The sequence below is a fragment of the Argentina anserina genome, chromosome 1 (genome assembly GCF_933775445.1).
Source record: "Argentina anserina chromosome 1, drPotAnse1.1, whole genome shotgun sequence".
NCBI lineage: Eukaryota > Viridiplantae > Streptophyta > Magnoliopsida > Rosales > Rosaceae > Argentina > Argentina anserina.
The window spans coordinates 3,163,910-3,187,470 of record NC_065872.1 but is presented as its reverse complement, the minus strand read 5'-3'; the positions used below and the strand labels follow the sequence as shown (position 1 = coordinate 3,187,470).

General features: G+C 35.7%; 3 protein-coding genes across 3 annotated transcripts; 1 reads left to right on the top strand and 2 right to left on the bottom strand.

Moving 5' to 3' along the window:
- Window positions 1-3,450: 3,450 nt before the first annotated feature.
- On the bottom strand, window positions 3,451-4,521 carry LOC126793655 (uncharacterized). Its single transcript, XM_050520250.1, has 3 exons — window positions 4,509-4,521; window positions 4,145-4,213; window positions 3,451-3,932 (listed from the first exon to the last, which is right to left on the bottom strand). The coding sequence occupies exons 1-3, from the start codon at window positions 4,519-4,521 to the stop codon at window positions 3,451-3,453; spliced, it is 564 nt and encodes a 187-aa protein (XP_050376207.1).
- A 1,694-nt stretch (window positions 4,522-6,215) lies between these two features.
- LOC126784598 (uncharacterized) lies at window positions 6,216-10,300 on the bottom strand. Its single transcript, XM_050510071.1, has 16 exons — window positions 10,161-10,300; window positions 10,008-10,057; window positions 9,708-9,768; window positions 9,517-9,612; window positions 9,278-9,427; window positions 8,879-9,010; window positions 8,469-8,596; window positions 8,090-8,132; window positions 7,927-8,010; window positions 7,677-7,718; window positions 7,420-7,490; window positions 7,284-7,337; window positions 7,062-7,167; window positions 6,882-6,950; window positions 6,597-6,740; window positions 6,216-6,462 (listed from the first exon to the last, which is right to left on the bottom strand). The coding sequence occupies exons 1-16, from the start codon at window positions 10,296-10,298 to the stop codon at window positions 6,355-6,357; spliced, it is 1,476 nt and encodes a 491-aa protein (XP_050366028.1). The 5' UTR covers window positions 10,299-10,300; the 3' UTR covers window positions 6,216-6,354.
- Window positions 10,301-16,659: 6,359 nt separating this feature from the next.
- LOC126782395 (1-aminocyclopropane-1-carboxylate synthase 7-like) lies at window positions 16,660-18,356 on the top strand. Its single transcript, XM_050507639.1, has 3 exons — window positions 16,660-16,836; window positions 16,942-17,225; window positions 17,498-18,356. The coding sequence occupies exons 1-3, from the start codon at window positions 16,660-16,662 to the stop codon at window positions 18,354-18,356; spliced, it is 1,320 nt and encodes a 439-aa protein (XP_050363596.1).
- Window positions 18,357-23,561: the final 5,205 nt, after the last annotated feature.

The following is a 23,561-nucleotide window of genomic DNA, read 5'->3' as shown; positions in this document are numbered from 1 at the left end:
CTTCCAACATAGAACATTGCTCTAGTTTGTGCATCAGCATAACACATCACCGTCTCAATGTTCAGCTTTAGGCCTTCCTTAACAATATAATATAGCTCTTTTGCATTGCCTTCACTTGCGAGTTGGACAAGAAATTTGATTTCCAATTTTCCCATATTTTCTGTAGTGCTAACTTAAAGTTCACTTGCATCTTCCCAAAGCTCTCTAACATAAACATTTTCCTCACCACAATTATCATTCAATAAGTTGTTGCCAACATCCATGGAAGTGGAAACCGTTGAACGAAGAAGTGAACACCCAACAGATAGTCTAGTACCAGTATTAATGACTTGGACATTATGTGATTGAACATCATATTCCCACATTACATTATTCATCCCTTCAGTACCTTGAATCTCAGACTCCCTATTTTCAATGCAAGCATCCATGCTCTTATCCCCAACATTCAAGTTGTCAGTCATACCAACATCAATATCATCCTCACAAGTGTTTCAAGATACCACAACAATGGGCATATTATCATTCAAATAAAAACTCACATCAGGAGACACTTTTGAAATCACAGATAACTTATAATTAGTACCCATTTCACTAGTGAATCCAACAATATCTTCATGGTAAGATGTCAGAAATTTGTACTGAGAAGGAGAGTCAGTACGCATTGAATTCTCAAATTGGTTTCCCACGGATTCCCACGAATTCTTTAGCAACTGTAACTCCTCGAATTCTGATATGAAGCTATCCATCCATTTCATAAAAGATTCTTTCATATCACACAGCTTAGCATTTGTGTGCCATGTGCGGGAACCTTGTGGTAGTGCCGGTGGCTTCTCACTCCCCTCGAACTTGACCATAATCTTTCGTTATTCCATATCTGAGCTATGGAGCTGCAAATTAGTCTTATAATCCAGGGCAATTTTCACTTAATAGATGCTAAAATTGAGGCTTACGCATCAAAAGATTATTGCGTTTCTGGTATTTGCCAGTCTCGCGGTTTACGACCCTTCCGATCACGCATCTTTGCGGCTTCCTCACTCCCCCAGTAGTCAGAATCGATTTGCTAGAGGGTGCTTGCTTGATTGGCGACGATGAGTGAATGGGTATTGGGGAATGACGACGTGGATCGTCTACCAGAGGAGACTGCATGGCCGTTGGTTGGAACTGCAGTGTGTGAGTCGGCGGAGGAGTCACGAACGAGCTCTCAGTTATGGGAGGGTAAATCGGAGGAGCAACCACATACGAGATATCGGTCTTCGAAGGATGAACTGGTGGTGGAGATGAGGGTTCATTATAGGGGCTTTGTGAAATCGGGTGAGAATGAGGTGAGTTGTAATTAGGAATTGATGGAAAAGTGGTGGTCAGTGGCTGCTGATGAGAAATGGGTTGCGAGTAAGGTGATGGGTGGAGCCAGTGTGCATGAGGGGGAGAAATATATGGAAATTGATAAGGCAATAGATGGCCATTGATGAGCGTTGCAGAGTGGTGATGTTGCGGTGGTGGGTAAGGGTTTTGGTGTGTGAAATGTTGTGGTAGTGGGTAGGAGTTTGGTTGGGCGATATTCATCTACATATGAGTTTGTGTATAGTAGTTAACCAGAAGCTGATAAGCAGAGCCACAATAATGGCTACCGGTGAAACCACCGCCATAATCCACCTGACTCATTGGAGACAGGCCCAGATGTGGGCTATGATACCACTTATAACGATCCTGATAATCATTACCATGAAAGCCATTGATGCAGAAGAAAAAGGAAATGAAAGCTAAAAGAACTAAAGAAAATATTAAAACTCAATATTTATCAAATCTCTTACAATCTATCATTTTACCTCTTATATAGTATGAGGATAACTCTAAAACCCGTTTACAATATTACCTGGATCCATCAGCCCATTACATAACAAAATAGGAGGCCCAAACCGGTAAGTAGCTTGTCTAACATCTAGAATCATAATAAAATGTCATAACAAAATGTTATTGATCCAGTCTAATTCTAGCTAGGCAACCCCTCAAAATGTCGGCTTCGGTGCAACGGTGTCGCAGGACGGCTCCGGTGACTACTGCACCGTACAGGAGGCCATCGACGTTGTGCCTCTCAACAAGTCTCGCATTGTGATTCGTATACTTGTTCTTTACGGTGGTACCAATGCATAAACGTAGGAACGTTAAATCGACCGGTACGAAAATTCGGAACCCCGAACCCTACAGTTTGAACAAACCATTGCATATATATCCCTTGCGAAGACTATCACGGGATGAAGAAGCATAGCCTCTTGGAATAAAACCACCGGGTTCATTATCAGGAATATCATCCGGACCAAGCACGACGCAACTAGACTAACTAGCAGTGTCACTTAGTCAGTCTGCCTACGATAAAGCATCATCCACTAATTTAGAAAAAACAATTATATATATATATATATATATATATCAGCAATTTGCTTAGATTGAGTGTTCTCTGGGTGCTTCTTAATTAGTGATGTGATCATCCTTCTTGTCTTCAAATTAGTCAACAACAGTTGGTTTCCATTCTTTACAACAGGTCATGACGACGGAAAAAAAAGATGAGGAACATGACCATATAAAATTGAACAATAACATCTCAACAAGAATAAAGAAGAAACATGAAAAGTCAGAAACATATACATAGAACACTCTAGTACACAATATTGCAGCACGTCTGCACATACAAATTTGTGTTTCTGCCTGAAACGAACAAGGGGTTTGATTCATTCTCAGGGTGGGTTGATGATTTCGTTCTTGAACAAAAATCGGACACACAATATTGAACAAAAATCGGACACACAATATTGAACAAAAATCGGAAGCAGTAAATTGAATCTTGTTAGAGATCAGAAGACGATCCTGGTCACGTATTCATGTCGAAGAATTTAGAATTGTGAGAGGGGGTTTCGTGGGAAGCATCCAACGGAGATTGAAGCAGTAATGGCAAGGCACGTACCTCGGCCCCCTGTGGCCTTGACAGAGCTTCCAAATATATATAACTAGTAGAGAAACTACCGAAACAATAATTCTAGTTTATTTCCCTTCTTCGATTCATTGTGGATTTGTAGATGCATATTCACCTCCAATCCTTTCAGTCATCACGGTTTTGTAGATCCATCACAGGTATTAGCTAGATTAATATCTGGCCAGAGCAAGTATTCAGAAACTAGAGGAAAATATAAGGCAGAAGAATTTGCATGTTCCTACACATCAATTCAACATATATCGTAACGATCCCTGATGAAGATGAAGATAATCAGTGCCTTATACGTTCAAGATTAGATCAGAACCACTGATTCAACAACACAACTCAAGTTATACAAAACATGGCTGAATTAAAGTACGTGTTCGAATTAGAGCTCCATCCACAATCTACAATTTAACAATATAAAGACCATAAAAGCATCCTCACTACCCAAGCTAGGTGCATCATCAGCTCTCAACAGTTTATTTTTTTTTATCACTGTTAGATCTATTTCGTAGAGCCGAAAATCTCTTAACACGACTTGGATCCGCTTTCTTCCAATTGAAGCAGCTGAGGTGGTCGGCCATTGTCGGACCACGATATGAAGGGCAATCATACGAGAAATGTTTACCATGCTCTTTACAGTAGTAACAGTTCATCAACATAGGAACGTTATAGCGACCGGTGCGACAATTTGGAACCCAACAGCGTTTACAAACCATTCCATATCCCTCGCGAAGACTATCACGGGATGAAGAGGTATAGCCTCTTGGAATACGATCATCCCGTTTCTTAGCAGCAAAATCGGCAGGCAAAATGCGGACAGGATGACCATCAGAATGGTAACGATGAGCATCCTCCACTAGTTTAGCATAAACATCAGCAATTTGCTTAAATTGACTGGTTTGAGGGCGCTTCCCAGTGCTATGGTCATCCTTCTTGTCTTCAATATTGTCGCCAACACCTGGTTTCCGTTATTTAGAACCAAAAAAAAAAATTTATCAGGGTGGTCATGGTTACAAAAGAAGATATCGATGATGAGTAACGGGATTATATTTGGAATAAAATGAACCAGTTCATTATCAGGCACAATGCAACGGCACTTACTAGGACAATCAGTCCGCTTAGGACGAACATCGAGTCCTAGTTCAGAAATATAATCAGCAATTTGCTTACATTCAGTGTTGTATGGGTGCTTCCTCGTGCTGTGGTCATCCTCCTTGTCTTCAAAATGGTCGACTGCACCTAGTTTCCATATTCACAAGTAAAAATAATATCAAGGTGGTGATGATGACAGAAGAAGACGATGAGTATAAATAACATGACATCACATAAGAATAAGGAAAAACAATGAAAAGCAAGAAACATATACAGATAGTCAGATAGAGCTAGTTACAGTACAATGCAAAGACAATTATGTAGTGATGACCATAAAGCCAAACTGACTAAGCTACACGGATATCAATTGCCTACTTAACGTATCCAAATTGAATGAATTCATTCAAAGTTAAAACTATGGTACATGTTTACTATAACTAACGGAGATTAGCCATTATCAACTAAGCATGGGTATGTGTGCAAATCAATGAATACGGCGCTGTCATGTTAGTCACGTATCGCCACGTGTCTTTAAAAAAAGGTAAATATTGAATTTTTTTAACAACATTAGTTTCAAAACTCTTAAGACACGGTTAAGATAGTTTTTCAGACTTGGAAAATTATCAGTGTAGTACATAAACTCAAAATTCTTTATTAACGTGTCATCGTAGACCTTTTTCATTAAGACAAGTCTGTGTCAATCTTAATTCGAGCTCTTCTGGGGGAGACGTTCTGACGCCGACCTCTCTCGCTCTTTAAGTAGTACATGATCATCACCAATGACGAGGTTAAACAACAACGAAGTTTGGTGGCGAAGACGTGTTGTTGGCTATAAGTGAGGCATATTGTAAGAAAAAAATGGAGAAGATTGAGGCAAGCGAAGAAGTTGTAACGGAACTTCCGCTTTCATTAATATTAATGTCATTTTAGTAATTACCTTTTATAGTAGCACGAGAACGACACATCACTAAAAAAGGTTTTGTAATAGAAAATAGTCTTCGGCGTCACATTGATAGGGAATTGTGAATTTTAGTACTACTTTGACATTACCACAAAAATTTGAGATTAATGATAAAAAATTTTGTTAAGGTAATTTCAGTAATTATCTTTTTTTTTAACAACACATGCGACACGTGACCACAATAACGGCATCGACGTCGTCGTGCCGAAAAGTGGTCTCATGCGTTACGTTAATAGTGAAATCTTAGTTTTGATACCACATAAGTAGTTTTCTGAGTCTGGGTATTACATTAACCTGATGCATAATTTTTTTTTAGGGAAATGAATAATTTCATTGATTGAGATCAGTACATCAATAATGACCTCCACAGACGGAGGTCTAGCACCAGTAAGGCTAAAAGCCTTAGTGGTTGTTATTTGAGCCATTTCATTAGCTATAGAATTAGCAATTCTCCTCACAAACCTAACAACAACTGAAGGAATACAACCAAGTAACTTTTTAAAATCCAAAATTAGAAAGCCGAATTCCGAATTATTAAGATGTCCACTATGAATAACATCTACCGAATTTGAAAATTTGACTCCACAATAAGAGGGTATAAACCATTAGAAATGACAATACGCAAACTAGTGTCGAGTCAAAGCCAATAGCTCTCCATGTCGAGTCAAAGCCAATAGCTCTCCATGTCGAGTCAAACTGGATTGACTAATTAACAAAATAGGAGAAAACTCCTATACCCACAGTGTGATCAAGAGAGACACATCCCAAACCAGCTACTTATTTTCATAAATAAGTATAAGCCAATTTTTCTAATAAGCTCAGTTACACTAAATACAACTATTAATTTTTTTTCTTTTTCTTTTTCTTTTTTTCCTGAATTTTCTTAGGCTATATGGCATGTCGTCAAGTGCAGTGACATTCTTTTATAGAACTAAGTCAGACCAATGGGGTGCCTCTATTCTCACCTATTTCATAGTACTGTATATATTTGTCTTTATCCTTTGGTAATTACAATCATGCCCATGGTTTAAACCACCGCATCCGTAAAACTTACCATGATGTTTATAACCTACTTTACTGCGATTCTACAGCTTAAATCTAAAAATTGCTAAACGCTAGAGGTGCATGTGTAACTAAAATTAAGTAAACTAGAAATTTGGAGATACGAACCGTGAAGGATCTCCAAAATGCCAAACTATCTCACATTTCTTATTGCTTTGATGAAGAGAAGAATCATATATAGGTGAATCTGATTGTGACTTCGTTTTGCTGAATAAAAAAAGGAACAATTATTACAGTACAGTTTCTCTTCTATTTCCCCAACACCTTAGGAGGCAGTGCCAAGAGGCCAAGGTGCCCCTGCCATTACTGCTTCAATCTCGCCTATTTCCCGAGGAACCTTCGTCATGTTCTTACAACCGTTGGCTGTGATGAGCTACAAAACCCAGGATAATGTATTAAGGATGCATCGCCAGGCGTATGAAATCACAAACGCAAAGCTATTGAATTATATGATTTATACGGGTTGAACGTGAAAGAATATCATCAGAGTTCAGATAAAGGGAGTACCACGTCGCTTTCAATTCGAACTCCACCAAATCCTTTATATCTACCAACGGCTTCATGATTGAAGAACTTTGTAGTATTTGAACTTCCCATAGCAGCAACCAACAAAGCATCAATGAAGTAGCACCCAGGCTCCACCGTTATCACCTAAATAATGACCATTCCCCCAATACAAAGAATCAGTGTAACCAAGTTAAGAAGATTTTTTTTTCCAAATTCACAACAAATTAAGTGAAATTTACAAGCATAAAGAACGGAACAGAAACAGAAGGAAAATTCATTACTGACCATCCCTTCTTCCATTTCTCTTGTAGTACGCAGAGACTTCAGTCCAGGTTCTTTAATCCTCTCCGGACCCTGTAGATTATGCAATTGGTTGTTAAATGCCAGAGTATTAGATACTGACACCTGAAGTCTTCTGAAAGATAAAACCAGAAAGGACCAGGGAGATAACTCAAGGATAAGTACCTTCAAGTAGCCACCAGGATCATGAGTGTCGATACCAAGCAAGTGTCCAAGGCCGTGAGGCATGAAAACAGCACCGATTCGTTCAACCATCATATCGTCTACATTACTAGAACCAAGCACAATGAGAAATACGTTTAAAGCTAGAGAAAATTTGAAAGTAATCATACATTACATAATTGATAAATTATAGACTAGGTACAATAGTTGAGATAAGATTGTTACCCCTTTAAGATGCCCTCTCTCTTTAATGACTCAAGAATTACCTTTTCTGCTAGTCTGCAATCATAAGGAGATAATAGAATTAGAATGTACACCACAAAACCAAAAGCTTTAACGATTTGATATAATATAGTCATACTTATGCATATCGACCCAGCTTATTCCAGGTTTCAGTGTTGCTATGACAGCATTGTGGGCATCAAGAACAGCCTGCAAGTGTAATAATTAGAAACAAAATTACAGTGTTACCATAAACCTGATAAAAACCTAACGATTTATAAAAAACCCTACACACCAGGCTAGTCGTAAACATGTAAACACGCCCAATCACACACCCATACACAAAGCAAGACAAAATCTGATTATATAATCAACACCATTATACCAATTACTTACATTATATATAAGAGATTGGTCAGAGGTAAACTTTCCATTCACCTGCAGAAAAAGTCAAAAGAATTTTGAGAAACCTTGAGGGATAGAATTATGCTATCAGATTTAATGCATCATAAAGATCCATATAAATGGAAAACTGAAAAATTACAAGGGATGACTCATACGAACACCTATCTAAAATTGTATAACAGTACACTAGCCACTAGAAAGATAAATGTACGATTGCAAATGTATATACTCTAATACTCACAGGGTAGGAACACGTTATGTCAGACCCATAAAAGTTATATTCAGCTCCCATATCAAGCAATGCCAAATCTCCATCTTCCAGGGTCTATAAAAAGAGATGTTATGATGACTATGATAAGGTAATAAGGAACTTCAGAATTTCAGTTGAAGAAAGTCTACTTTACCCTGTCATTTGGAGCTGCTGCATGCCCATAATGAAGAACAGCACTGTATTTTCAAGACACAAGACTCAAGTCAAGCTTTTTTTTTTTTAGTGTAATTTACGTCAATGTCAATAAACTAATGATCATGGTGAAATCAAACAAGATGTCAAAACTGAAACCAATATTTAGAACTCTCAACCAAACTATAAAAGCCTACAAAGAGATAACATCTTAGAAGGCTATATTTGTAGTTTGGATCATGTATCTTTAACATCAATGGAATTAGAATAGCATACAGAACATAGAAAAGAAACAGAGTGGTGCACATACCAGTGGAGTATTAAAACAACATATGGGAAAGGAAAAAATGACTGTAATCTATTAGCAAAGAAAAGGTTACCTATTTCCGCCAGTAGCACAAATGCAAGTATAAGAACAATGTCTACAGCCACCATACATATAGGTGTGGTGAAGAAATATGCTTTCTAGCTGATACTCATACATGCCTGGCTTAACTTTTCTCATGACCTGGTCAAAAACAACAGTAGCAAGAAATTCATTATTCAAGAGAATGACTAAGAACAAACACTCAGTTTCAGAAATTTTCCAAGGATACAATAAGAACTAGTCCAAATTAAGAAAAAAAATTAGTAAAGTTCAAAGAAGTTCACACGACAGTGAATAACTTATCCCTTTACTTAATTGGTTTTTGCCATTAGTTTAGTATATGTAAATGTACATTTACCACTTAATTACGAGAAGAATTTCTAGAATATAAATTAGTCAAGAAACATATTCACAAAAGGTTACCTCGACATGAGCTTCAGAGCTTATATCATTAGCAAACTGGATAAGGGCAAGCTCCAGATCTGATTTTATAACACGGCATTCAGTCAGAATCGGATGCAAGGTAGTCAAGTCTGTGTCGAATTTATCAAGGCCCTATATAAAAGTCAAGAGAGATAATATAAATATACATACTACTATCCAGTAAAGGTATCAGTGAGGCACATTGATTACATTGCACTGATATTGAATTATCATGTATGTATAGATTTATTTATCTTTTATTTGTTCAATCACCACACCAATTGTTTCCCAACCCAATTTTAACTACCAGAACCTAGACATTTCCTGCTACCAGCAAGTCATACTGTGATGGTATGGATAACTTTGGTGAAATAGGAAGGGAGTCTGAGGATTAAAAACCTGAAACTCTGCTGGTTTCGAGAAGTTATCACTATCAGTGTTGAGCCCATGTAAGAGAAACAATAAAGGTTTACCAGATGCCTTCCACTCGCCTTGTAAAACTTTTGTTATCTCATCGGTATAGCATGCCACACTAACCATATATCTCTCCTGAAAATAAACAAACAATCGTATGAGCTCACATGTAACAACAGCCTGGTGCACTTCCACATAAAATAAACAAATAAACCTCTAATCACCTTAAAGTAGGATAACGGCTTGATCTCCCCCAACCAAACAGCATACTCAGCAGGTAATCTAGGAGAAAACAGAATAGATTTCCCCGTTGCAATGTCCTTGAAAAAGTACAATCACATCAGCTTAAAGCTCCACTCGAGAAGAAAAACAACACGGCGGCTAATATATAACAATTTCACAAACAAATACTTACTATAGCACCATAGAATCCAGGCTCTTTTACTCCAAACAAGTAAGCAAAGTAACTCTCCTGCCTATAACCAAAAATCATACATTTCATTTTAGAAACTAAACTCATCTAAACGACTAAACAACACAGTAAAAGCTGGCAAGCACCTCTAGAATGACCTCAACCAATTTTTTACCGTACCGATTACAAATGATTCCGATTTCTCTAGGTTAAACTTAGTGACTATTTCCAGTAGCGAATTCAATCTTGATTAAAACAAAGCTCATAACAAATATATAATCAATAATTCGAGCGACCAAGTACCTGAAGACATCGACGTGATCAGTATCGTAGCGGTTTTGTTCGTCACCTCCCTGGAACGAATTTACAGAATCAAATCGGAATATTCTTTTCTTTCTTTTTTTGTGAAAATAAAGTGATCGAATTGAAGTAAGAAGAAGAGAGAGAGGTGGTTACTTGGAGTAAGACGAAGCCGTGGAGGGGTCGAGAGGAGTGAGAGAGGTGGTGGCGAATAGAGCTGAGGAGCTTTTCGCGGTTGCGGAGGTGGAGCTCGATCGGGACCGGCGGAGGAGTAAGAGACGATGACGAAGCCATGGAAAATGGCTTCTTTACAATCCGGGTCAAAAACAAAGCTGCAACTAATTTAAAGGTGAAAAACGGGTCGGGTCTATGATATTTGGGCCTAGACAAAGGCCTAATGTACCAAATATTTGTAACAAACTTCCAAGCCCAAATTTCTTCACCAAAAAAGGAAAATATGACTAGAAATCCTAGATGTGATTTTTTCTATAACCCATTGTATATGTTAAAGGGCGACAAGTATGGCACATGGTCCAGCGGTCCAACTATTATGAACTAGTATTGTCTTAGCTTTAATATTACATGTAAGGGGTTGGATGTTAATGTTGTTTCTGGCTTGTAAACATGACTCGGCAAAGATCAAACTCAACAGGAATTATTAAATGATTTGATCACCCAAAAATGTGTGATATGGGTCATACACGTAGGTTTTGCTGTGAATTTGGGATTCAAAGTCTCTAATCAAGAAATGAACAAAAGCCCGATGACAAAAAGGGAAAATTAGCCCAAACGAAGCCCACTCTAGAGTATGACTCATGGCTGTATGGTCGTCGTGTGGCCCTAATTGTGAAGGAAATTAATCGAAAACCGGAAAATAAGTTTTTCATACTGCTCTCTGATATCAAAACCATGAAGAACAGTAAGCCCCAATACCAGCAATCAATTCAACGCTATATATATGTAGGAATAAGGCCCTTCTACTAAGCGATATATTTTTTAGATATTTTAAAATGATAGCTCATTAACTAATTTTTCGATTATATTTACATATTTATACTGTTCAACTTTTAGAGTCTAATATGTAGATTACTTCTATAAAATTTCAGCCAAAAATCTCAAAATGACTATCATTAAGGTATTAAACTTGGAGAAAGCAATAGACGCGCTAAATCTGTCAAACATGAACCATTAATGCTTATAAGTTTAAATCATTTTTTAATCCCTTAAAGACCTCCAATATTGTTGAAATTTTATTGAGTTGATCTACAAATTAGAATTTAAATTTTGAGCATTTGAGATGTTGAAATGTAATAGAAGTTGGTCAGGTGACCTATTCATTTTTTAATCCCTTAAAGACCTCTAATATTGTTGAAATTTTATTGAGTTGATCTACAAATTAGAATTTAAATTTTGAGCATTTGAGATGTTGAAATGTAATAGAAGTTGGTCAGGTGACCTATTCATTTTTTAAACCAAAAAAAAGGGAATTCTTCACCATAAGATATATATATATATATATATATATTCCCAGATTAATGGAGGTGAGTTTTCAATTTGTGCCCTAATTAAGCATCGTGGTTATGTTCTCTGCAACTTGTTTTAGCACTTTTAAAAGTTGTTAAGTAAGTGATTTTAGACATGTGCATGAAAAGGAAGGATAAGTTAGAGCATCCCACAATTGAGAAACAGAAGAAGTGAACAACATGCAGTAGCTGAATAATGAAAATTAGGCTCAAACTTATTAGCTGTTATACAAACTGCAGATGCATGCAAGCATGTGTCTAACTTCAATTTTTGAGGCCATAATACAAAAATGAAATTTTTCATGAGTTCCAATGTAAGGGGCCATGTAGGAGATGATAGATCAATTATTGTCATAGCACCTAATATCCGACTTGTTTACCTCGCTGGCATAGTGGTGCTGATATACGCATATTTTTTCAGTCTCTGAGTTACGTATTTTCTATATGTATGTTGTCAGATTGTCGATATAAACTAATTACGTAATTAGATAAGATATATATATTGGATTAGGAATTCAGGACAAACTTCAATCCATCATGTAAGAAGATGTAGCTAGAATAAATCCGTAGAAGAATTATTAAGTTGTAAGAAACTAAAGAGAAATGGCATTAGTTCAGAGACGTCCGATGTAACAATCTTACCTCCAACTGAGTCAGTGAGCATGGATGTTCTTGGCTCGTAACATAATTTTTTTGCATTTTGCAGAGAAGATAGGAGGAAAGCACATGGTTGGTAGTTTGGTTCACATAAAGCTCTCCTAAAAAAGGTGAATCTTGGCACATTGTGGATACTATTTTTATTTCTTGAATAATAAATAATTCAATCAAGAAAAGTCCCCTAACAAATAAAAAAATTCCACGTGGAATCCAGGGAAGAACACAGTGTATATATTAATAATGAAATGCAGAGAGGCGATCATATGAATTGATTATGAGTATTGTGCGCATTATTTGTAGTTAATGAGTCTCATATAGTCTATGTGGACGATGGTAGATCACAACATACACAAAAGTATATATGTGTGTGTGTGTGTACGTACCCAATATACTAAAAGATATGCATATTTGTTAGATTTAGCAGCATATGCAGATGCAGAAGCTGTAGGAAATTCTTAAAGTGAAGACAATTATGGCTTGTTGGCATGTTTTTGCTTAATTAGATACAAGCTCATGGCGTTCACAAAACTTTGTTCAAAAGAATCATTGATTATAATAATTTGAGTGCTTAGTTACTTATGTAAGTTTATATGGACGTCGTGCACTCGTGCCTTTGCTAGACGTAAGCAAAATCGAATAGAGCTAGGCAGCAGAAAGAGTATTAATATTTGTATACCAACCCAATATTCTACATTTTGCTCTAGCTATAGATCTCTCTTCGACATGATCTTCCCGTAGCTTGATTATTATAAACTAAGAATATCAAGTGGCACATCATAATTGGTGATATATCTTTCATGAAGATATTCGCCTTTGATTGAAATTGGGTTACAAACATGCCAACTCACATCTCTCTCATTCCGGGAAAACTAAATCCGAATCCCCGTTAATTCATCAGCTAGTCTATTCCTAAAATATATACAAAATGACCCAATGTCATGTTTGTTTCATAGAATCATTGCCTTGAAAAAGGAAAGTGATTCATTTCATTTGTTTAATTGGGAACCAAAGAAAAAGAAGAGGGAAGGAAAAACTTCCCATAGCATTAGAAAATTGGTGGGAATGTAGTTCCTTCCACAACACATGGAATCATTTTCCCATCCAAACTTTAAAATTAATTAACAAAACTGACCTTGAGTTTTGTATTAATATGAGGATATTGTAGGAAAATTATTAAAATTTCTATTTACATTCCTTAGCTAGTCTTTCCAAACACAAGAAAAGAAATGAGCAGCTACTATACGTTTAAGAAAACCCTATGAATCCCAACTCGCTGAGTTAATATAAACTGGTTGATGCATTACAAAATGGCCCTGTATCTTAGAAAGTGCAGAAGACTAGCCATATTAGTCTGTCAATGTACGTCATACGTGTCAGACCCTTCTTCTGGTGCAGGCTATCTCCCAATATGCAATGACAGGTTTCCTCTAGTAATCAGTTTGTGGAATCCACATAGAACTGTGGCATACCAGCTTTCTTGGAAATGAGCTGGAATACATGACTAGTTTCTTAGTTAGTACCTGATCGATTTATATCGGCAGATCGGCTCAATTGGCTGCTGCATGAATATCGAAGTTATTGGTTTATGATACTTACATATAGTTTGATACTAGTACATCCATGATCCATTTGTACTTTTATTGTTGATCGATCTTAAATAGCTAGGGGTTTAAAGTTTTGTTATATAATATACATGTTCACCAATAACCTCGTAGAGTTTTGTTTAATTAAAGTTTTGAATAAAAAAATTCAGCAAAATTTTAAAAACAGTACACAACATTTAACCCATTCATAAAATCAATGTATATTGTTTCAAAACAATCACACTAGTACCCAAAGATGATACAGCCCGTGAATAACTCTGTTACTCTAACATAATTTTTAGGGTTAATTATCTCTTAATGATAAGTAGATCTATGTCATGCTTTTTTTAATTTTTTTTCTTTGTTCTCTTACCATGTTACCCACCCATTTGCTGACACCTCTACTTACCCATTCATTCCTTTCATATTATCCTATCTCTTTTAAGAAAGAGAAACCCAATACCCTTACGCAATTCAATTTTTTTGATGTGAGTTTTGCGATCATCTTAATATTTGAGGATTATATTCAATTCTTATAGTTACCTCTGTCCAATAAAGGTTCATAGATATTATACACACTTCCAAATCAATATTTTGGATCTAATCTAAAATATGCAGAGATCTAACACACACATAGTTGAAAAGCTCATGCCTTTGAAATAGCTTGCAATCTCGCCTCATTTGCCCAATCTGACTGCAATCAGTAACCAGCACCGCCATGGCTAAGCTCTCTCTTCAATGCGCGCCAAGCTTCACAAGACTGATGTGATTCAATCAATCAAAAATCTACCAGACTTCAGAGCTCTAAGCCCCTTGCTTTAACTCATTCTCGCAAGCTTGCATTTAAAAAAAGAATAATAAAACAAAGCCAGTGTTGACAAAAAGAAGAAGAAAAGAAGGGTACCATCGTTAGCAAAGTTGGCGGCCAACACTGCAACACACAAGGCAATGTGAGCAGGAATGCATGGTAATGGTTGCGTTTTGTTTGTTTTTTTTCCTTCCATTATTTCATCACTTCTTGAAGAGACGGATTTGTCCTCAACTTTGACGGAAATCAAACCAAATGACGGAGAAAATAATGGTGTGTACCTATTTGACATTGTAATTAGAACATCATGTACCGTTTTGAATAATTCGAAAGAAAATGTATCAATCTTATGAGTGGAGCATAAGTGGTCTACTACTCTTAAAATTTTGCCAAAAAAAAACTTAGGTATCAAGTATGCAAGTTCCATAGAATCTTTGCTTGTCTTAAAAATACAAGACGCAAATAAGCTAAGCACGGACACCTTTTTTCGAGATAGTTTTTGTAAAACACATTAGTGAAGCATTTGTATTTTTACATAATTGTCATTCTGTCAATGTGTAAGAATAAAATTAGAGAGGGGTAGATTTAGTAGTTCACAATTTGGTTAACTTTTTAGGCGCTAATTTATAGTAGTAAAGATAACCTAAATTTATTTATATATATATATACATGTAAATTATTATTATTATTTTTAAAATAAGAAGTTCATGTCTGATGCATTCCTTTTGTTTGATACTTGTCTCTCCTTTGCGGGCTGATTAGTCGCCCTTAGTCGTCGGCATCTGGTAACATTATTCACGTTCTCCGATCCGCTTAGCATTTCTAAACAAACTCAAACTATTAGATCTTAATTATGCTTGAGATCATATATAGAGGTTAATTCGATCTTATCGCAATTGCACATAAAACCTAAAAGTTGCATCGATCTCCAAGAAAGAAACTCAAAAGAAGTTATAAACTATATATATATATATATATATATACAGTTTTTATCCAGAGTGAAGCTTCACTCTGAAATTACAAAGTGAAGTTCCAATTTTGACACACTTTTCGGTCAATTTTTTTCACCATAAGCGATTCAATATTTAGTTATGTTATTCAAGATCATCTGTACAAAATTTCATCTAATTCAGACATCGTTAATGTATTGAAATTATATTAAATCAATGAATGAATTAAAACTGTTCAACGTGAACCGTTCGTGTAAATCTCAATTTTAAAAGCTCAAATCATAGTCAAATTGGATGAAACTTTGTATAGATGATCTTGGATATCATACCTAAATATTGAATCGCTTATGGTGAAAAAAATTGACCGAAAAGTGTGTCAAAATTGGAACTTCACTATGTAATTTCAGATTGAAGGTTCACTATGGATATGAACTATATATATATATATATATATATATATGTTGCAACAGTAACTGCCGGAGTCAGCAGATCTTAAGAAATTAGAATCTCTAATCTTTGGGTAAGTGGTATCTTTATGATCATTTTGATCAGGTCGTCGAACTTAACTACTCTTAGATTTCTTCAAAGATTAGCTACCTAGTTAGTTTGCACTTTGCATTACTTCATAACGAATCAATGTTTGGTTTCCAAGATCAAGCATGAAATTTAGGTTTTTCCGGCAAGGATTTGATTTGTCATAGATTGTGAAGTATATACATGAGGAGTTGTTAATTGAGAGAATTAAACACACCTAACCACTATATTCGATACATATCTTTCGGAGATCAAATAGAGACGGCAGAACTTTGATTTCAGTTGGCACGTAGTAGATGTACATGATCGAGATGAAAAGTTCATCTAAAACGCCAGCTTTCATGCATATTCTGATAAATCTTGCTTACGTTACAGCATCAATGATTGTTTATTTACATATTATTGAAGAAGAACAGGCAGTTTGGGGGGATCTGTTTCTTTAATGTCAAATTAATAAACTATTTGTCTTTCAAACCCTATATAAGGTATCCTCTTGACAACACGGTTCATTCAAATCAATCACAGTTCTCCTCTCTCATATTGTAGTCGTAACAACTTTCTTGAAAGGAAGGACTCCTTCTAAAAGAAAGAAAGCTAGTTATGGCTATAGAGATTGAGCAACCCTCTCCCTCTGTTGAGCTATCAAAAATAGCTGTTTCTGATACTCATGGAGAAGATTCTCCATATTTTGCAGGCTGGAAAGCATACGATGAAAACCCTTACGATGAATCCAGTAACCCTTCTGGAGTTATACAGATGGGACTTGCAGAGAATCAAGTGAGTAGTTGCTCGATCATGAGACAAATTACAATCAAATATCTGTGAATAAAATTTTCATTTCATAGAATTGTTGTTCAATACTAATTTGTTATATTTGAATAGGTTTCATTTGATTTGGTGGAAGAGTACCTGGAGCAACATCCAGAAGCTTCCAACTTGGGATCAAAAGGGTTTCGAGAAAATGCTTTGTTTCAAGATTACCATGGCCTTTTGTCTTTCAGAAAGGCGATGGCAAGTTTCATGGAGCAAATCAGAGGAGGAAGAGCCAAGTTTGACCCTAGTAGGATAGTCCTCACTGCTGGTGCAACCGCAGCAAATGAGCTGTTGACTTTCATTCTTGCTAATCCTGGTGATGCTTTGCTGGTTCCTACCCCATACTACCCAGGGTAAGTACCAATTCTTATATTACGAGCATACCTAAAATCTTCAATGAGTAATGTTATCTTCTTCTTTTTTTGACAACGAGTAATGTTTTCTTATCAGAGTAATGATTTGTATGTTTACTGTCTCAATTGACAGTTTCGCAAACATATCATCGTCAGACTCGGATAAGAGGGTTTGCTCGATCATGATCATGCAATCATGCATATTTGTTTTTATCAGCATCATACAAGTATGATCGTCATAACTAATGTTAAGGCAAATTTTTATTTTTCAGATTTGATAGAGACTTGAGGTGGAGGACTGGAGTGAATATTGTACCAATCCACTGTGACAGCTCCAACAGTTTCCAGATTACTCCTCAAGCTTTAGAAGCTGCATATAAGGAAGCAGAGAATAAGAACATGAAAGTGAGAGGGGTGCTAATTACGAATCCATCCAATCCATTAGGTGCAACAATTCAAAGGGTAGTCCTTCAGAAGATTCTTGACTTTGTCACCATAAAGAACATCCATCTTGTTTCTGATGAAATCTACTCAGGATCCGCATTCTCATCTTCCGAATTTGTAAGCATTGCCGAGATTCTTGAAGCCCAGCAATATAAAGATGCTGAAAGAGTTCACATTGTTTACAGTCTTTCCAAGGACCTTGGTCTTCCCGGTTTCCGAGTTGGCACAGTATACTCATACAATGACAAGGTTGTAACAACGGCAAGAAGAATGTCTAGCTTCACCTTAATATCTTCTCAAACACAACAACTCTTGGCTTCCATGTTATCCGACAAGGAGTTCACCGAAAATTACATCAAAATCAATAGAGAGAGGCTGAGGAAGAGATATGATATGATCATTGAAGGCTTAAAGAGCTCCGGAATTGAGTGTCTGAAGGGTAATGCTGGCTTGTTTTGCTGGATGAATTTGGGTCCATTCTTGGATACACCAACAAGGGAAGGTGAACTGGCTATTTGGAATTCTATGATGTATGAGGTGAAGCTAAATATATCTCCAGGTTCTTCTTGCCAGTGCTCTGAACCAGGTTGGTTCAGGGTGTGCTTTGCCAACATGAGTGAACAGACACTTGAAGTGGCACTGAAGAGAATACACAAGTTCATGGAACAACGAGAGAGAAGACACTAGCAAGATTTTCTCTATCACTTTGATCATCGATCCTATATTTTTTTAATGGCTATATCCATTACTTTTGATTCTTTTGAAGACATAATACCCAATTCAAAACTGGATTAATTTGTCTAATCATTACTGTACATCAGATATGATTGAACTGAAACAAGTTCTTGTTTTCTTGCTTGAAGAAGCAAGTTTTCGACTTATGCCGGCCTCTTTTTCGAACATTACTTTCTTGCCTTTGACTTGTTAATTGCATGGCTTTGGAATGTTGAGTTGGTCCTTTTCTATCCATTGACATTTTTAAGCTGGATTATTTTAGACGTTGTGAACGTCATGGTCATAGCTCTCATAAAGATGATGAGATGCATTAATTAATGAGTTTTAATCAACGGTTATGATATGATATTCGGATTTTATGCCTAAATCAAGCATTAATGTGAGTTACATAAAGGAAAAATTATTCTATGTATCCAGTATATAGTCTACGTGACATACATTTTTAATATTATTGGTCCATTTTTTACTTATTATTTCTGATTAGTTCCTTCTTGTTCACGTACTTTGAAAAACATGAAAATAAAAAGCCCATTGATCAAAAAATCTTATATGCTAATAGTTTTGATACTCAATCATGTTAGCATCAATCTCAACCGTTGAATTATAATTAATAATAATAATTAACGGTAAATATATTTTCAACATGTTAAAGTACTAGTATTTAGAGTATGTTAGATGTTGCCGCCAATTGATCAAGATTAAGGTCTTGCTCTTCGATCATCTGCTTAAAAATGGATATATTCAATGGAAATAAGCTATAGGGTGAAAGACGATTTCTCATGTTGTTCCCTCTTGATCCCATACGTACGTACCCTTCTTATTATCATTAAACGAACGTACATAGTATATCCCTAGTTAGTTCATTCCTTCAATCCTTATATGCTAACCCTCTTGGATGAGGTGTTTCGCGCCTTGGTTAAGAGCATCTCTAACAATTCATTTAAAACCCAAATAATATCTATTATAAAAGAAAAACATTAATTTTTAGCTCTAAGAACTTCTTTAAACCGTCTCTATAATAGAGAAGTGAGAAAAGAGATAAACAAAATATCTAGATTTATAGAATTTTCAAAATCTGTATAATTTTTAAAACATCCTCTAAACTTTATTTCTTAAAAAAAAATTATCTCTTCATCCCAAAAAACAGCCCAAAAAAGGAATGATTTATCACTCATTTTTTGGTTTTTTAAATTATGACATTATGAGATTCAATAGAATATGCACATTTACATTTAGTTCTATACAATAGAATAGATCAGCTATTGGAGTTGAGTTTTTTTTTTTAAAAAAAATTAGTGTTTTCATCTTCTATAATATAAATTTTTTAATAAACCTGTTGGAAATGCTTTAAAAGACAGGGAATGTACTGACGCAGTTGGCAAAGAATGAGTACTGAGATAAACCGCCGGTTACCGGTCATCAACTAATTGCGCACTTTTAAAATTCATCATCAGACATTGTCCTAAAAGAAGTATACGTACGTATGTCCGACATGCATTTATAAATCATATTCAATCGGACTTTGTCGATGAAGTTTCAATTGGTGTTTTCACTTCTCGTAACCTGGTTTAAGATTAGTAATTTTTAGTTAATTAGTTCGTAGTTTCAATTCTTTATATATATGCTAGCTACTATACCTTCAATATATAAGCAATACCATCCGTCTAAAGTTCGTCAACTACGTTTAATATCGAAGGACACAACTCCAACATATAGATCGAATTATAGGACTTCAATAAAATGAATCATGTGGCTATAAATATGCAATCATGCATGTGAATTCATTCAATTTACGAGGCCTTTATTATAGCCCATAAATATATAGATGGAAGTCGGGGAACTTACAAATAATGAGCATATGTATAATTGTATATATCTATATATCTGAACTATTTTATGTATGAGTTCCAATGTAACAATAACATGAGCCAACTCAGCCAAGTAGTCAAGTACTACTATCACTGATCGAGCTCGAGCAGTGCGTGGTTGCCTGGTTGGAAACGAGCTAGATTCACAAAAAAATGAAAACTAAATAAAGAGTACGTCAAAACAATTTAATTAGAAAATAACAAAGGATACCCAGAAACAAAGTATGCAATCATGCATGCATGGCGCGACTTATGTAAATCAAATTATTCGATAAAAGAATTAATCTGCCTATCTCTAAAACTCTAAGCATCTGTACATGTGTTCTTGGCATGGATCGCAATTTTAAAGATTACATTATATACAGTTAATTAATTAGTTCTTCCATCACCATCAGCAATGGAAGCCCGTATACTTTTGCATGTGCATTTTTTAGCAGTGGCAGATTCACGTACAGGTCTAGGCACTTGCCTAGGCTGAGTTTTTACTTCTCCTTTGATTATACAAGTTAATTGTAGATAAGCCATGAGAAAATGACAAAAAAAAAACAGTTGAATTTGGGGAAGAAAAAACTCCCAGCGTCCTTTTATTCACAAACTATAAGAATCACATTGACTTATTAAATGGTAAATCAATTATACTCATTTTAGAGCTCAATTAGAGAGAAGAAAAAACTGGCATATATCTGATTGAACTTGTCACTTAGGGTAACTCCAATAATTGTGCTAAACTTTGGTTTGGTCTTAAAATAAAACTTTCCATCTCCAACATTTTGTTTTCAGGGGTTTTGGTTTAATATGACAAGGACCTAAATTAAGTCTTATATCTAGTGATTTTCCAAGACTAAGACTTCAACAGTGCATGGGCCCACATCGATTCAAATATGTTATAACAACTTCATATAACACTCAAAATCATATTTTAATCAATAATTGTATATATATCACATAATTATTGGAGATTGATAAAATAGTCATATATAAATAGTGTAATAAGGGGTTATAAAATAAAAATAGCACCCAAATAGAACTTATGGTTGGAGTTACCCTTAATTAGCAAACACATTGAGCCCTAGCTTCCACTCATTTAGCATACGTTCATTTTAAAATTCAAGACGACTTGCAAGCCACAATTTTTCTGGTATTACATTTATATTTTTGAGTCTGATATATTTGAATGAGGGCATCAATTATAATATCAAAAACTAGTGTGTACGTAACTATTCTTTTATTGGTTGTCGCATTTCTTTTCATTTCTTTTTTAATTAACATTATTTTTTAGGAAAAATTATAAAAATGTACCATCTACTAACTTATATTTTAAAAAAAGTCACTATTTATGAATTAATTATAAAAAAGTCATCACATTTAAGTGGAAATTATAAAAAGGTCAACAAAATTAGAAAAAAGTCACTTTAAAAATATTTTATAGACTATTTTGCCATTTCTTACTCTTTTTTTTAATTGTGTCCATAACTTTCTCGTCCGACGATAGATTTTGACGAAATTGGTACCGTTAGAAAGATCTCACTCCTCTTTTTCATTTCATATACTACCCACTCCGATCGATCAACCGTACAAGGCGCAACAACCATCACAAAGGGTTGCCGCCATCGATGGCGGTGCTTCAAGTAATTCCGGCCAAACTGAAGCTCAAAGTTCCCTAATTCATGATATTCTCTTCATTCTTAACATACTTATACCAATCTCATTTCCCTAATTCCTAATTCATGATATTCTCTTCATTCTGAGCATACTTATACCAAGCTCAAGGTTCCCTAATTCTAAGCTCAAGGTCTTCTGTCATATTATCTGTCACAACCACTATCACACTACCTATTACACTAACTGTCACACCTCCTATCACACCCACTGTCACATAAGCTGTCACATTATCTATTTACACTGACGGTCACACCTACTGTCACAACCACTGTCACACACATTGCTCTCTTCAATCGACTCCGGCTGCTCTCTCCAAGAATCTCGAGGACCTCGTCCTCCGATGTTGAGCGCTTCCAGTAGTGCCAGCGCCACAGAAGTCGAGCTCGTCATCAAAGTTGTTATCGTTGATCTTGTATAAGCAATTGCAGCGGTTCCGGCCATATTTCGTCAGTGATGGGTTTGAGATCAAGGCCTTGGTGCTCTGGGTTGTAGTCGGGTTCGATCGTCGATGAAGGAGACTTCCATAGTCGTTGTCGAAGACTTTGTTGAAATTGAGATCGATTTGGACTCTCGACGACGTCAACAAACTGCTAGGGAACAAGGCCGGAAAAGAGACGTAGGTAGCAAACTTGCAGGAAAATAGAGGTGATCGTTGGAGTCTCTGGCCGGAGAAGGAGGAAGGAGAGGCCAGCCTTTGTTAGATCAGAATTACAGATGAGAGGAAGAAAATGGCTCCTCTGACGAGATCTGTAGTTTGGGTGATGAAAAAATTCGATAGCATTTTGTAAATAATTCAAACATCAATGGCAAGGGTATAAAAAATTAAGAAAATTGACTTTTTTATAATTTTCAAATCTTACTTGGTTTTTTTTTATAAATAAATGTATCAAAAGTGACTTTTTCATAAGAAATCCTATTATTTATTTTAATATTTTATTAATTAGTATGAGATATTAAAAGTTTTGGACCGCTACTGGTTTTCAGAAAGATGAGAGGAAACTTCAAAAAGCTGTTTATTGGCGCGCGCACACAGATATATATATAAGAAGTAGAAAAAAACTACGTGGAGTTTCATGACTTTCATCTACATTCAAATATTGCAGAAAGGTGCAGACACAATATAGAATGGCCATTCTATCCAATATATATATATATATATATATATATATATATATATATATATATATATATATATATGATGATGATGATGAATTATTAGCGGCAGTCAAAGTCCAATAGTCTACGTGGGCAATGGTGGATCGCATTTCATGCTTTACAACCAGACTATACAACATTAAGAAAATAGCAACAGTACAGAAGCCAATGTACTAATTGCAAAGGCATAGTATTTATACTACAGAAAAGTACAGGAAATTTCTAAGACAAAGGCAATTAGGGTAATGTTCTTGCCAATTGGGTAGACATTACTAAACACTCAGCTGCCCTGGTTGGGATTGTGACCCTCAAAACCTCGATCAATAGGTCATTAATTAAATTATATCGGCTCACAAAACGTGTTTGTACACAAACTGTGTAAGGAATCAACAATTATTATTACCCATTTGGTTTAGTATATTTATGCGCCCCATTTGAATTCTTATTACCAACTTCCAAAGAGCAAGACCGA